At 38.1% G+C, this 12,937-nt stretch overlaps 1 protein-coding gene across 8 annotated transcripts in view; it reads right to left on the bottom strand.

Annotated features, from left to right (window-relative positions):
* LOC127568085 (CMP-N-acetylneuraminate-beta-1,4-galactoside alpha-2,3-sialyltransferase-like) overlaps positions 1–12,937 on the bottom strand; it is a 377,111-nt gene that overhangs the window by 197,606 nt on the left and 166,568 nt on the right. For all 8 annotated transcript variants that reach the window (XM_052011378.1, XM_052011379.1, XM_052011381.1 and 5 more), the window contains one exon: positions 10,777–10,869. In XM_052011378.1, coding sequence (XP_051867338.1) covers positions 10,777–10,869 — 93 coding nt within the window. The remainder of the gene's footprint in view (positions 1–10,776; positions 10,870–12,937) is intronic.

The raw sequence follows: 12,937 nt of genomic DNA, 5'->3' as shown, positions 1-12,937 counted from the left end.
AGTACAGCGAGCATGGAATAAAGATCAACTCACACTCTCTCCCCTTCAGGTGAAAATTGTAGAATCCTGCCAGATCCTGATGTCACTCTATTTTACAATCCCAAGCTGTTTTCACCTTGGCCACAACAGGAACTTTGGAAATGTTATATCAAGATTAACATTCCTGTACAGAGCTCCCCAGGTTACAAGTGAGCCGAGTTTATGCAAATTCTTCCATACATATTTAAAGCATTTTTCAAGCTTGTATAATAATATTTCATAACTGGACACAGTATATATTCCAATAGTTTAACTATAGGTTAATGAAATTATAGCATATGTATGTAGAGCATTACAGTATGAGTAACTATAGAAAATGGACAATTCTGACCAACAGAGAAATCAGCTTATGGACAGATCTCAGAAATAGAAACCATATGTAACCCAGGGGCTGCCTGTATATCTAAACATTTCCATCTAAACCCACAGCATTTTTAAAAGGGTAATAACTTTCACTTAAGTTATTTAACATAGACAACAACAAAATAAATTGCAAGAAAACAATCTGCTGGAGGAACTCAGTGGGTCAGGTAACATCTGTGGAAGGAAATAGTCAACGTTTCAGGTCAAAACCTTTCATCTGGAATGATCTTATACTTTCTTGTACTTTGAGTGGTACAGAGGTGCAGCTAGCAGATTCACTGCCTCACAGGCACCAGAGATCCATGTTCAATCTGATCTTAGTTGGTGGCTGTATGGAGTTTACACATTCTCCCTGTAACCACGTGAGTTTTCTCCCACATCCTAAAGACATATTGGTTGGTAGATTAATCGGCCACTGTAAATTATCCCTAGTTTGTGAGTGGTTAAAGCTGGTTGGGGTGTGGGGCAAAGGAGGGGAGAGTAGAAGAGAATGAGGGGAGAATTAAAAAGGTGTAGATAGCTGGTTGGCGCAGCCTCGGTGGGCTGAAAGGCCCATTTCTGTGCTCTATGTCTCTTATCACTTTCTCAAGCACAGATACAATTGAAAATAAAATTTTTGCCGAGATTAACCATGGCTTCCATCTGCATTCTTTCAATAAAAAGATGACTGTTTCCAGGCAGACAAACTGAAAACCAAATGAAACAGAACTTGGCAAATGAAATCTAATATGTTTTGTGAGAATAAACCATTTTGCTCAAGCAATTTAAAACAAGAACACATAATATGCTCTAATAGGCTCAGGGTTTTTAAATATACATCATGGATTTGTTTTTTAAATATACATAAAAGACATTTCAACTTAGTCCCCCTCCATGAGTTTCCACTTTAAAGAACATATTCAGTTTTCACCTATATTAACTGCCATTGCCATCACTTACTGTCTCATGTACATATCTACTCAATCAAGTAAATTCTGCATAACAAAATCTCTAAGCTATATCTCACAATGTCTACTGACACGTCATTGCTTTAGACTTGCTGCATGCAAAGGCCTTTCCTCTAACCAGTGGGAATTATAAACTGGCTCTCAGAAACAGTAATAGGAAGGCTCAAGTGATGCATGTTGGAAAAATGACTGAAATGGCATCAGACAGCCTTCTACGTCATCCTGAAGGGCCACTTTTCAAAATGATTAACAAGCTGCATGTGGTAGAAATGCAACAATACTGCTGTGTTGTCAGCATGTAATAGGAAACAGATAGGATGCATCACAACTAAGTTGATATTCTGAGCTTTTGATTCTGATCTAAAGCCCAGTGAAGCAGCATTTTTAAACCACAAAGTAAAATTTTAACCAACTCCAAGACAAGTCTAAATTGAAAGACACTCAAAGGGAGCAAATAAAACCAGCATCAGACCATAGAACAATGACACCAAAACATTTCACTTTTCCAAAGGCAATTGGGGCCTCTTGGTGAAAGTTATCAATTCCCCTAGAATTGACATAGTTTCCCTTCCCAAAAAAGGCAAGAAGTAATGGAAGCTAAAAATGGAAGAGGAGGCAGTTACTTTTTATTAGGTGCCCTTGTATTATCTGCTGTCACCAGAATGAGTATTGATTTCTGGTTGGCACTGTACAATGTTTTGTCTTGATGAATAAGTACAAGTAATTACCAGCTTGTTAAACTGTTCCATCCTAAATGATCCAAAATTCCAAGGCATAACTTTACAAGTCATAACAAAACAGGGAAGCCTCATTACAGTACAGCAGCAAGCACTGGGCATTAAACAGATTGGCAGCAAGGCAAGGACACTATTGCTGGGATTCCATGGCAGTAGTGCATGTAGCACCCAAATCAATTTACGTATAATGCCTTTAGCAAAATATAATCTAGTTAAGTTTCTTCATAGCAGCCTAATCAAGTGGATATTAACAATAAGCCAAAGGAGAGGATAATCAGAGAGGTGAAAACAGGGAGGTGAAAACATGGTCAAACAGGGAGGATTGAAAAGAGCCAAAATTCAGGCAACGTTACCCTGTCCTTCAAGCTAATGTTCAAAAGTTGGTCTGTGACATAGAACAAACCTTTGTCCTTGAGTACATGACATAGAGCCTCAATGAACTTAACAGACTGCATCAGTCCACCATATGGCTCAAGCTTTTAAGAGTACAACAGACATCTGTCCTACAATATTTATTAATCTCTTCTCTCATTACCTTTTTCACTATCAGTATGACAGAGGTGAGACAGACAAATACCATGTTTGCCAAATTTTCTTTTAAACTATATCTTGGATTTTATACGACAGCTGTGACATGTAAAAGAAAACATACTGCACCACTTCAACACAGCTGATGCGAGCCAACAAAAGGAAGATTGTCTCTCCCAAGTCAATGCTGGACTCCAACAAGAACCTAGTTTCCTTAAACCGCTGATCTAATCACTGAAGTCTGCTCAATAGCACCATCTGTTCAAGGTAATGAATAAAGTGAGAGACTATTTCCAGATTCTAATAACATTTTAAACTGCACTGAAACCCTAAAGTCTCAATTGTGCCCTTAATCAATCTCACAGACTGTGTAACTTAATACACCAACATTATACTACTCTACCAAAATAATGTTCAATCTTGAAGAACTTCCGACGTTTCCAGCAATAACATTAGAATACTCTTAAAAAACAGAAATTAAATAAATTCCAAGTTATTGAAGGTGTCAATCTCAAATTACTGCTAGCTACTCTGAGATAACTTAGTAGAAAGAAGTTTATATTTAAATATCAATGTCGTTTTATTACATCTGACAAGAAAATAGTATTATAAAGAGTGACCAATGACAATGTTAACAGCATAGAAAGGCACACCATCATCCAACAGAGCAGGTGTACCGACAGGCTGCACACAAGGAAAGATGATATTACTAAACTTGCAGAGATTAAAAATGCAAAATAAAAAGCACACTGATTTTCATATCCTCAGAATACAGAATGCTTAGACAAATTGAGGACTTAGATATGAAACTCCCATACTGTTCCCTCTCTTGGGTTCTACTGAGAAAACATTGCTAAACCTGTAGGCCATTTGGCCCATTGAGCCTATTAATTTATTAAGTAAATAATCTGCTTCTTAAGTAGATCTTTCTGCATTGATTCTGTTACCCTTAGCAGCATTGCTCATTGCTTTTTAATTGCTAATTTTTTTTTAATCTAATGTGGAAAAATTTGCCTGCTGGCAAATACTTTAACTGACTTTGAGCAAAACGAAAGGTTTCAATTAACTTTCAACTAGTGTGCATCTCCCACATATATGCTGACAAAAAAATCCAAATTTAAAAACTATTAAAAACTGCTATGCATTATATCAATGTCAACTTTTCTAGAGCAATCCAAAAATAACCCAAATTCTTTGGTTTTCTTCAAATCTTCCCACTCCAAATATCATGTTTTGGCAAGTGTTTAATGATCTTGTGCTCTCAATCCTATGATGAATTAGTAACCCTTCATAATTGACTCCCTAATTACCCCAATAACTCTTGATGATTAATTTCGGTCAGATCTCTATGGCAAATCTAGAACTTTGAATCTTGCATCAGTAACATTCAATTGGTAACGTACATTCACCTTTGAATCAGAATGTTCTGATATCAAGAGATTCCAAGCCAGAACCTTGAGCAAAAAGATCTTGGCTGATGCTCCAATATGGTTGTGAGTGCTTCACCAGAAGTGCTCTCTCTCTTAGAGGAGCCACTAAACCAATGCCCCACCAAAGATGTTTGATTTATGTCCTTGATAAATTATAAACAGGATACTATTTTGCCAAATACACACACACACACACACACACACACACACACAAAATTTGTCCCATTTAATTTTGTCAGTATGAATTTAAGCAAGATTTTTTGTCCTCCATAGATAACTTTTTCCTAAGGAATATTATGGAACCAAGAGTTTAGTGAGAAAGAGGAACTGAATGGAATTAGAATTAACAAGACTATAGCACTAGTGAAGTCGGTGAGACTGAGGTTTTGTTTCTCAAGCCTGTATTGTTCCTCATTGTAACCGTGCAAGAGGCCACAAGCAGAAAGGTCAAAATGGGAGAGGGATGGTGAATTAAGGTGGTTGGGAATCAGATAAGCAGAGTCACTCCTGCAGACCAAATGCAGGTTCTCTGCAAAGCGATCCTGCAATGTGTTTGGCTTCTCCAATGTAAAGGAGACCACACTGTGACCAGTGAATGCAGTACACTAGATTGGAAGAAGTGCATGTGAATCACTGCTTCACCTGGAAAGACAGATTGGGTTCTTGGATGGTGGGAAGGAAGTGAAAGGGCAGGTGTTGCATCTCCTGCAGTTGCATGGGAAAGGGCCTTAAGACAGGGGATGGCAGGCAGGGATGGAAGAGCAGACCACGGAATTGCTCCCTTTGAAATGCTAAAAGGGGATGGGAGGGGAATGTGTGTCTAGTGGTGGACTCTTATAAGAGCTGGCAGAAATTGTGAAGGACGATCCACTGAATGCAGATGCTAGTGGGGTGGAAAGCAAGGGTGAAGGGTCTAAGACCTGAAACACTAACTGTTTATCTTTCCACTAATGCTGCCTGATCTACTGAATATTTCCAGCATTTTCCATTTTTATTTCATAGGACCGTCAGGATTATTCAACAGAAAGCCTGTGTGCTCAAATAGCATCCTTCCATGCAGTATTTCTTTTATGATTCTCTCATCTTGTAATGGTAATTACCCATTTTCTTGTCCCATCTATTTTTCATACTCTTCCTTATAGTTCAAAAATATCCTTTTCTATTTCTCTTATTTGATATGTAAAGAATTACCATTTAATTTCCAACGCCTCAAGAGCATTACATACTAATGCTGTGATAAAATTCCTTACTAATACTGCTATGACACCCCACTCATCCTTCTGCCATGACCTCCAAAAAGTGAGCCAGTCTTAAGAACTTTTGTCAATCACCTCTTTGTGCCACAACCTTTCCTTCCCCAAGGACTTCAAAATAAAACTACTCTGAAGTACTTGCTGATCTAAGCCCAAGTTTGCATCATTCTCTAATTTCCATCATTTTCTCCTCTCATGCCGTCACAAAACCCATCTTGCACATGAAAAACTCCTTGTTCTCCCAACACTATTCCCACTAAACTCCTGCCTGGCCCTCATGTTTGGTGATAGTATAAACTTTTCCCTCCCCTGCACTAACTTGTAATCAAATTTCTTCAACACATTGTTGCCTTCCAAATGTTTGCCATTTTCTGAGCTCCACGTTTGAAATGCTCCAATGAGATTTATTCAGCAGCACTTGTGATAATTAACATCCTACGTGAGTGTAACTGTCAGAACCATCTCTCCTTATCCCACTTAACCTGTCTGCAACCTTGGGTGTGTATTAAATACATAAACCACATCAGAAGTCTCTTCCATTGTCTACCTGAGTGGACCTGCTCTTGCCTGGCTTCCTTCTTTTTCATCCAAATCATGGCCTGAGAGCTTCTCTCCCCACATCAGCAAAATTATCTCTGCAGTTCCCCACAGAAATATTCTTAATCCCTTCCTATTTTAACGTACATACTACTCTTCAGAAATATTCTCCACAGATTTCACACGCACGCCAATCATACTAAGCCCTATGTTATCACCTCCCTCATCCCATTCATTGCCTATAATTTGTCATGCTGCTTATCTATCATCTAGTACTAAATGAACAGACATTTCTTCCAATTAAATGCTTGCAAGGTTTCAGCCCCCTCCTAAAATTGTTCCACTGAATTCTCTCCTTCCTAATCATTGTCAGAGGATGGACCAGGCAGCTTTTAACCTCTATGAACTATGTGAACCAGAGCTGAGGTTCTGAACGCCTCAATAACCCTTAATATTTCTATGTCTGGAGTACCGGAGGTTTGTTCCCTTCTTTAACCACTCAAAAGCTGAAAAAGTGAACTTTACTTTTGTTATATCAGCGTTCAATTTTCTCAATCCTCTTCCATCTTTCACCCTAAACAAAGTCCAAAATTATGCTGCCCTATTCATAATCTGTGCCAAGTTTCAAGTTCTGGCATGCTCATGAAACACCTTTCTCCTCCATTATCTACTTATAGGATTCATTGTCAAGTTTTGTTCTTCAGCGTTACTACAAAATAACTTAACAGGTTTTACATTAAAGGATATTTTAATTAAAGGGCGCTTACATATTTGAAGGAAGAGCACCAATACACCATACAACAGACTCCCCTCTACTGGAGAATCCTATCAGATGTTAGGCTGCCTTTAGCCACCAAATTCTACGTTCTAATTTTTGTTTCTTTATGGATTTTTTTGCACGTTGGTGTTTCAAATCACAGGTTCTCCATGCTTTTCTCCTTCTCTTTCACTATCACAACAGTTCACCAATACCGCTTCATGGATAAAAATACGAACAGTTGTGGAGCTCTAACATGATTTTTCTGAATACATACATGAAAAACCATTAGGAAATAAAATACTTCACAGAGAGGTGAACTAGAAGAGTAAATTTAGAAACAAGAATATTTACACTTACCATACAAGGGCACTCGTAAAACTCAAACTACATAAATAGTACAATTTTGGATCAGAAATATTAGGAATTTCTGGTGCTTATGAAATTTAAAGTATATTGAGCATAATATAGTTAACAGAAAATGAGTCAAATCCTTGTTCCATGAAGTAAAATAGTTGAAGCACATTCATTTTTGGTCTTATATTTTAGTTACAATTGTCTTTCAAAAGAGCCTTACAACTTAAAAATAAACAAATTTACCCAAGTGGTAAAAATACACAACAGCCTTAGGGCATGAATTTCCACCCTACTCTCCACTCCCTCAAAAAATAACAATTTGTTCAACAAAAATGTCAGAAATAAAATGTTCATTTGTACAAGTTTAGCATTTTCAAAAAGACATTCAAAAACTTAATTATTTTTGTCTTACTATTTGTGTCAAGAGATAGAAGAAAAAGAACCTGCTAATATGCTTCACTTCATCTGGAGGGAAAAATATTATTGAAGACATGACACAAGAGACTGCAGATACTGGAATCTGGAGCAAAAAACAAGCTGCTGGAGGAGCTCAGCAGGTCAGGCAGCATCTATGGAGCTAAAGGGATAGTCCACGTTTAGGGTCAAGTCCCTGCGTCAGGAGAATATTATTGCTGTATTACTCATGTAAAGGATATGGGAATTTCAGCAATTTCATTATCCTCAACATTTGCTGACAAGAATGTTCAATTTTATTTTATTTGAAGTAGGTGCAATATATAGTTTCTTGTTAAAAATTGTGCTGTACAAACATATTATGGTATTTATATCCAAAGTTAACCTGCAAATCTTCAGATTAAAACAAATTTTAAAAATAACTGCTTAGGAGGTTTCCTGCACTTAACTCCAAGCACAATTTTTGACTTTCAACAGGGATTGCCTGACATTGGATTTCTTTACATCCATTATTAATGCTTCTCCAGCATGATTGATCGAGGTCACTGATGACAAAGCTATCAAGGCCTTCTGCATCACTTGTTGCCATCATGTTTCTATGTTCCTTTAAATTCAAGTCTAGTTTATAAACCTTTTAGATAGCAAGGTCCAATGAGAAAACTTCAGCGTGGTCAGCATTTAGGAACGCTCCCCATGACTCCAAGTATGATCTCAGCTGCACAATATCGATTTATGTTGCCGTGCTTAGCTTAACCGAGTAAAATTACCCAATGCCATTTTCTTGTGGAACATGGAACATTCAGTTACATTATTTTCAGCTATAAACCCGTCAAAAGCCACAAATAAACTAATGATAAATGATGAAACGGCAAGCATTACTTTAACATTTTTAATGCAGGCCCCTACTTTGGGTACAACAGTAATACTTCACAGTATACTACTTCTTTAACTTTATTAATATCCAACTCTGGATTATCTGGGCCATAACATCATTTTGAGATAGCTCCACACATGTAGTACAACCTTTAAGAGCTGGCAAACATGCAGGAGAAATCCAACAACACCTCTAAATGGCTACAAGATCACTGCCACACTATCAAGCTCAGAGACACATTTAAGGGCCTCTCATGCTCAATACTAATTATTCTCTCTTTCCCAGTTCAAAAGGAATCACAAACGTTCATCATTAATTGTGCCGATTCCATGTTTATTGCCAGCCCTATCATTAGCAAGCTAACAATCAGATTAACATAATAGTTCTATAGAAAGGCATCAGAAAGCACATCTTGACAGATTAAAATTGATGTATTTGCAATTAAAAGGTATGAAAGTACCAAGGCCAAAATATGTCATAACAACTACATGCAATAGCTTCATCTGTTGGCTTAATTTTCCCTATACTGCAATTTCCTGCCACAAAGTAGATTCCAGCTCAGCTAACAAAACCTGAACTTAAAGGAATTTTAAAATGACCAAGCTATTGCACAAATCAATATATTACCATACATATTGTAATTCATCACAAATATTTTGTGATTAACCAGCAAAATTGTATCCATTAAGCTCCTAAAAAAAGAAAATTAATGAAAAACCAGATACATTTTTTTGGCTGAATGGAAAACAAAGCTAGACTTTGTATAGTGGTCTAAAATACTCTGTTGTTGCACTGTGCAGTGAAGTCATTTTTTAAAAAAAGCCACGTCTATAAAAGCAATCAAGTATTTTTTGAAAAGGTAGCCCAGTTCTGGACACTTCTTTCACTAGCACAGCACAAATACGTACAAGAAGCCCATTCAATACTGAAGCAGTTTTTAAAAGGAGAGTTTTATTTTGTATTTCCATTGTCAGTGAGTACAAGTTGTACACCTTCTTCAAGGTAGGTGCCTTCCTTAAATTCCCAGAGTTGCCCACTCATCAGTGACTTTGTCCTTAGGCACCAGCCTAACCATATCATTTCCCCAAATAAACTAACCCGAACCAATCATCTCCATAAGCTCTCTCCTACCCCCCACCAAATATCTCTCCAAGCAATTCCATCCCAATCATTTTCAAACTCAGTTGTATCCCAACACATCCACAAATAATCACCATCTATTCCCTCCTCAAACTTCACCACCTTCCAATGCACCCGCACGCCCTGATCCCACACTAGTTGGCATCACAATGGGATCTTCTCCGCTGCTCTTGCACTCATCATCTTCATGACAGATCTTTTCCAGCTCTTCTCCAATTGCTTCCACTTAAGGATCTTCTCTCCACATCCATCCCTTCCACTCTCCACCTCTGCTTGATTCTCTTCACCCAACCCCGATCCCCACTATCCACAATAATAGCAGATCACAACCTCCACTGCCATAACAGCCAAAGATTATGAATGCAAGGCCTTTATCCAAGTTCATTCTTGCAGGCTTTATTCTTCCAGGCAACCTACACAGCATTGCTGTAATGTGCCCTTCGTGTATCCAATAACTCAGTTTTCAGTGCAGTTATTTATTTTTCTGGATGAATACATCAGCCAATCTGTGCACGGCAATTTGTTGCAGGACCAATTGGTCAATTGCAGAATGTTGAGCAGTAGACTGGAAGAAAGGAAACTGGACATCAAGCTGCAGTCTACAAGGACAGATGGGTCAGATAAGAATTTTGTTTAATAAATAGTATGAAATACTGATGACCAGCTTTCGAAAACAAACCAGTATGTATTACAATTAATAACAAGAGCATCAGGGAGGGATGCTGTATTATCACCAGTTATATAGTGCCCTCAGGAGAGCTTTTGATAAACAGCCACTTACCTGGGAGAGAAACCCGACAGCCAATTTGCACAGAGCAATCAAAAACACAGTTAGAATATTCATCTTATTGCTAGTGACTAAAGAGTAAAAATTGACACTCACACAGAGTGAACTCCCAAACTTTTCTTTGAACTGGACAGGATCTTTCACCTCTGTGCAAGAAGGCAGGCAAAGCCTTGGTATAGCATAGCAGTTGAAAGACAACACCTCTTGTAGACAACCATTCCTTCAGTACCACAGTGAACGGTCAAATTAAGGGATTTATAATTGAGATACAAGTTAGTGATGTTCCAATATAGATTGAAAAGCAGAATAAAGACAAGTTAGGGCAAAAGCAGCGGGTTCTTGGATGACCTCCTTTAGGAACAAGAGTGAGGGAAGCTAACCGACTGTGTCTTCAGAAATCAAGTCTGGAAATAAGAGATACAGGTGAATGATTTTCTAGCAAATGAGCTGAGGTCACTGTTACATTATTAGAGGTGGAAATTGGCACTCCTTGTTCTGAAGAGATACAGAGTTTGAAACACAATTCAAGTATGACAAAGGTTGCAAACTGTTTAATTCAGTGTGCAGCGTGGCAAACAATGGAAAATAACTTATAGTATCAATGATTTCTTACTTTGGAAAGATTGCTGTCATCTGTGCAGAGGCAAATCCTTTCCTACAGCCACCTTCTGTGATATTTCCATTTTTATAGCTTAATTCTGCTGAGCTGGAGGAAGACAGAGCAAAAATAAAAAACAAATAAGGTTAGTAATATAACAGCACTAGACAGACACAAAAATTACAAAAGGGGGCGAATCGGGACTTCATACTAGCAAATGCTGCAAAAAAGTAATCTAATTCATTTCACTCCCCTATCCATTTCCTTTCTAAATGGGTGCTATGGATTTGAATTCTAACATTATTGTTGGCTGGATATTATATATCTTTTTGCTCTCTGCATTTCAAATGAAAATCTCCTACCTTCTTCATGGTTCTGGACTTAATGTGCATCTTTCCTTTCTGGCCAACCAACTGATAGAAATTGTTCTTCCTATTTACTAGTTAAAAGCCCTTCATAATTTTATATACCTCTCTGACTTCCTCAACCTTTTCTATCCTAACACATGAGCCTCAGCTTCTCTAGTCTCGCCACATAACATGCCTGACATTCCCATTATCATTTTAATAAATTTCTTCTGCATCATCTCTATTTCAGGAAGAATGTAAGTGTTATAGAGTACCCAAAATTAGTCACAGTAACAACCTGCATTTAGATAATGCCCTTAATAAAGTAAAATATCTCAAGGTATTTTCAAGGAGCAAAACTGGAGACATTAGTACAGATCTTCTTCAACTCTTATAGAGAGTGACTGAAAAGCAGAGAAAAGGAGGGAGATGCTTAAAACGTAGGGCGAGAACAGCTGAAGACACCAAACGATTGGTGTGGTGAAGGAAGCTGAGAATGCTTTGTTCTTCAATCTTTGTTCAGGATATTAGCATTATTGTTTTCCCTAAAGTGTACCAACTCATTTTCCAAGTTGAGCTGTATCTGCCACCTATTTGTTCATCTTGTCCACTATCTCCAGCAAGCTCTCACAGTTTGTCATGCTCTAGAAGTTGCTATTATTCCTGTAAGCAAGTTCTGCTATTGCAACGTGTGTATTTGAGAGAGAGAACTGTAGAACCTAATAGTGCACAGTAGTCAGGCACGGTAGCATAGCGGTTAGTGTAACGCTTTACAGCGCCAGCGACCCGTGTTCAATTCCAGCCACTGTCTGTAAGGAGCTTGTACGTTCTCCCCTTGTCTGCATGTGTTTCCTCCGGATGCTCTGGTTTCCTCCCACGTTCCAAAGATGTACAGGTTAGGAGCTGTGGGCATGCTATGTTGGCGCTGGAAGCATGGTGACACTTGCGGGCTGCCCCCAGAACACTCTGCGCAAAAGATGCATTTCACGTGTGTTTCGATGTACATGTGACTTATCTTATCAGTTACTAAACTGATTCATCAAAAAGCAATATTTTGCTCCCCTCTTCCCTTTCGTGCTGGTTATTTAATGCTGTCCAAAAATCATTTAATAACTTCCTTTGTAGACTGGCAATGAATTATTCAGGAATAATTCATAGCTCATGAGGGCAATGAGTGAGTTTACCATTTAGTTGGGGCACGTATTCTTTGCAGCTGAACAACTAGCAACACTCTACCCAAGCCCTGGAGCAAGTTGCCCAAACTTTGCTTTTGCCTACGAACTTGCACCATGCAACTAATAAGGTATGATCTTTGCTAAGTGTTTCCTCCAAACAACCACATCAACCTTGTCCAAAGCTTCATTTGGACATGCAAACACATTCATCTTAATTGTCCAAGGTTAAAATAATTGATCAGGCTGATGCTCGTGAATTTAATCCCAAAGGTTTAAAGTATTTTTTTTAAAAAGCCATCAAAAATACCTTACAACCTTCTATAACACAAGAATAGAATAGGACACAACCTGCACTACTTTAAACTCCTTCGAGTGCAGCAATGTAAACCTTTTGAGCTGTTAAGTGCACATGGTGATACTTCTAAATTGCACCAGCGATTTAGACTAAAACTAGACTAAATGGAACCTGACACATGTTGCGCTCATGCTTAAGACAAAAAGCTTACAATCAATTCAACTAAAGTTTGCACGCAGTCAAGGCCTGTTGTCTTCATCCCAGTACTCTGGATCATAAGACCTCGAAAAGGGAATTCAATGGGCTGGATCTACTTCCATTAATGGTCAGTATTTTCAAATGGAGCTGCCAAGCATCTG

The sequence above is a fragment of the Pristis pectinata genome, chromosome 3, assembly GCF_009764475.1.
Source record: "Pristis pectinata isolate sPriPec2 chromosome 3, sPriPec2.1.pri, whole genome shotgun sequence".
Classification (NCBI taxonomy): domain Eukaryota; kingdom Metazoa; phylum Chordata; class Chondrichthyes; order Rhinopristiformes; family Pristidae; genus Pristis; species Pristis pectinata.
This window is presented reverse-complemented; position numbering and strand designations above follow the sequence as displayed.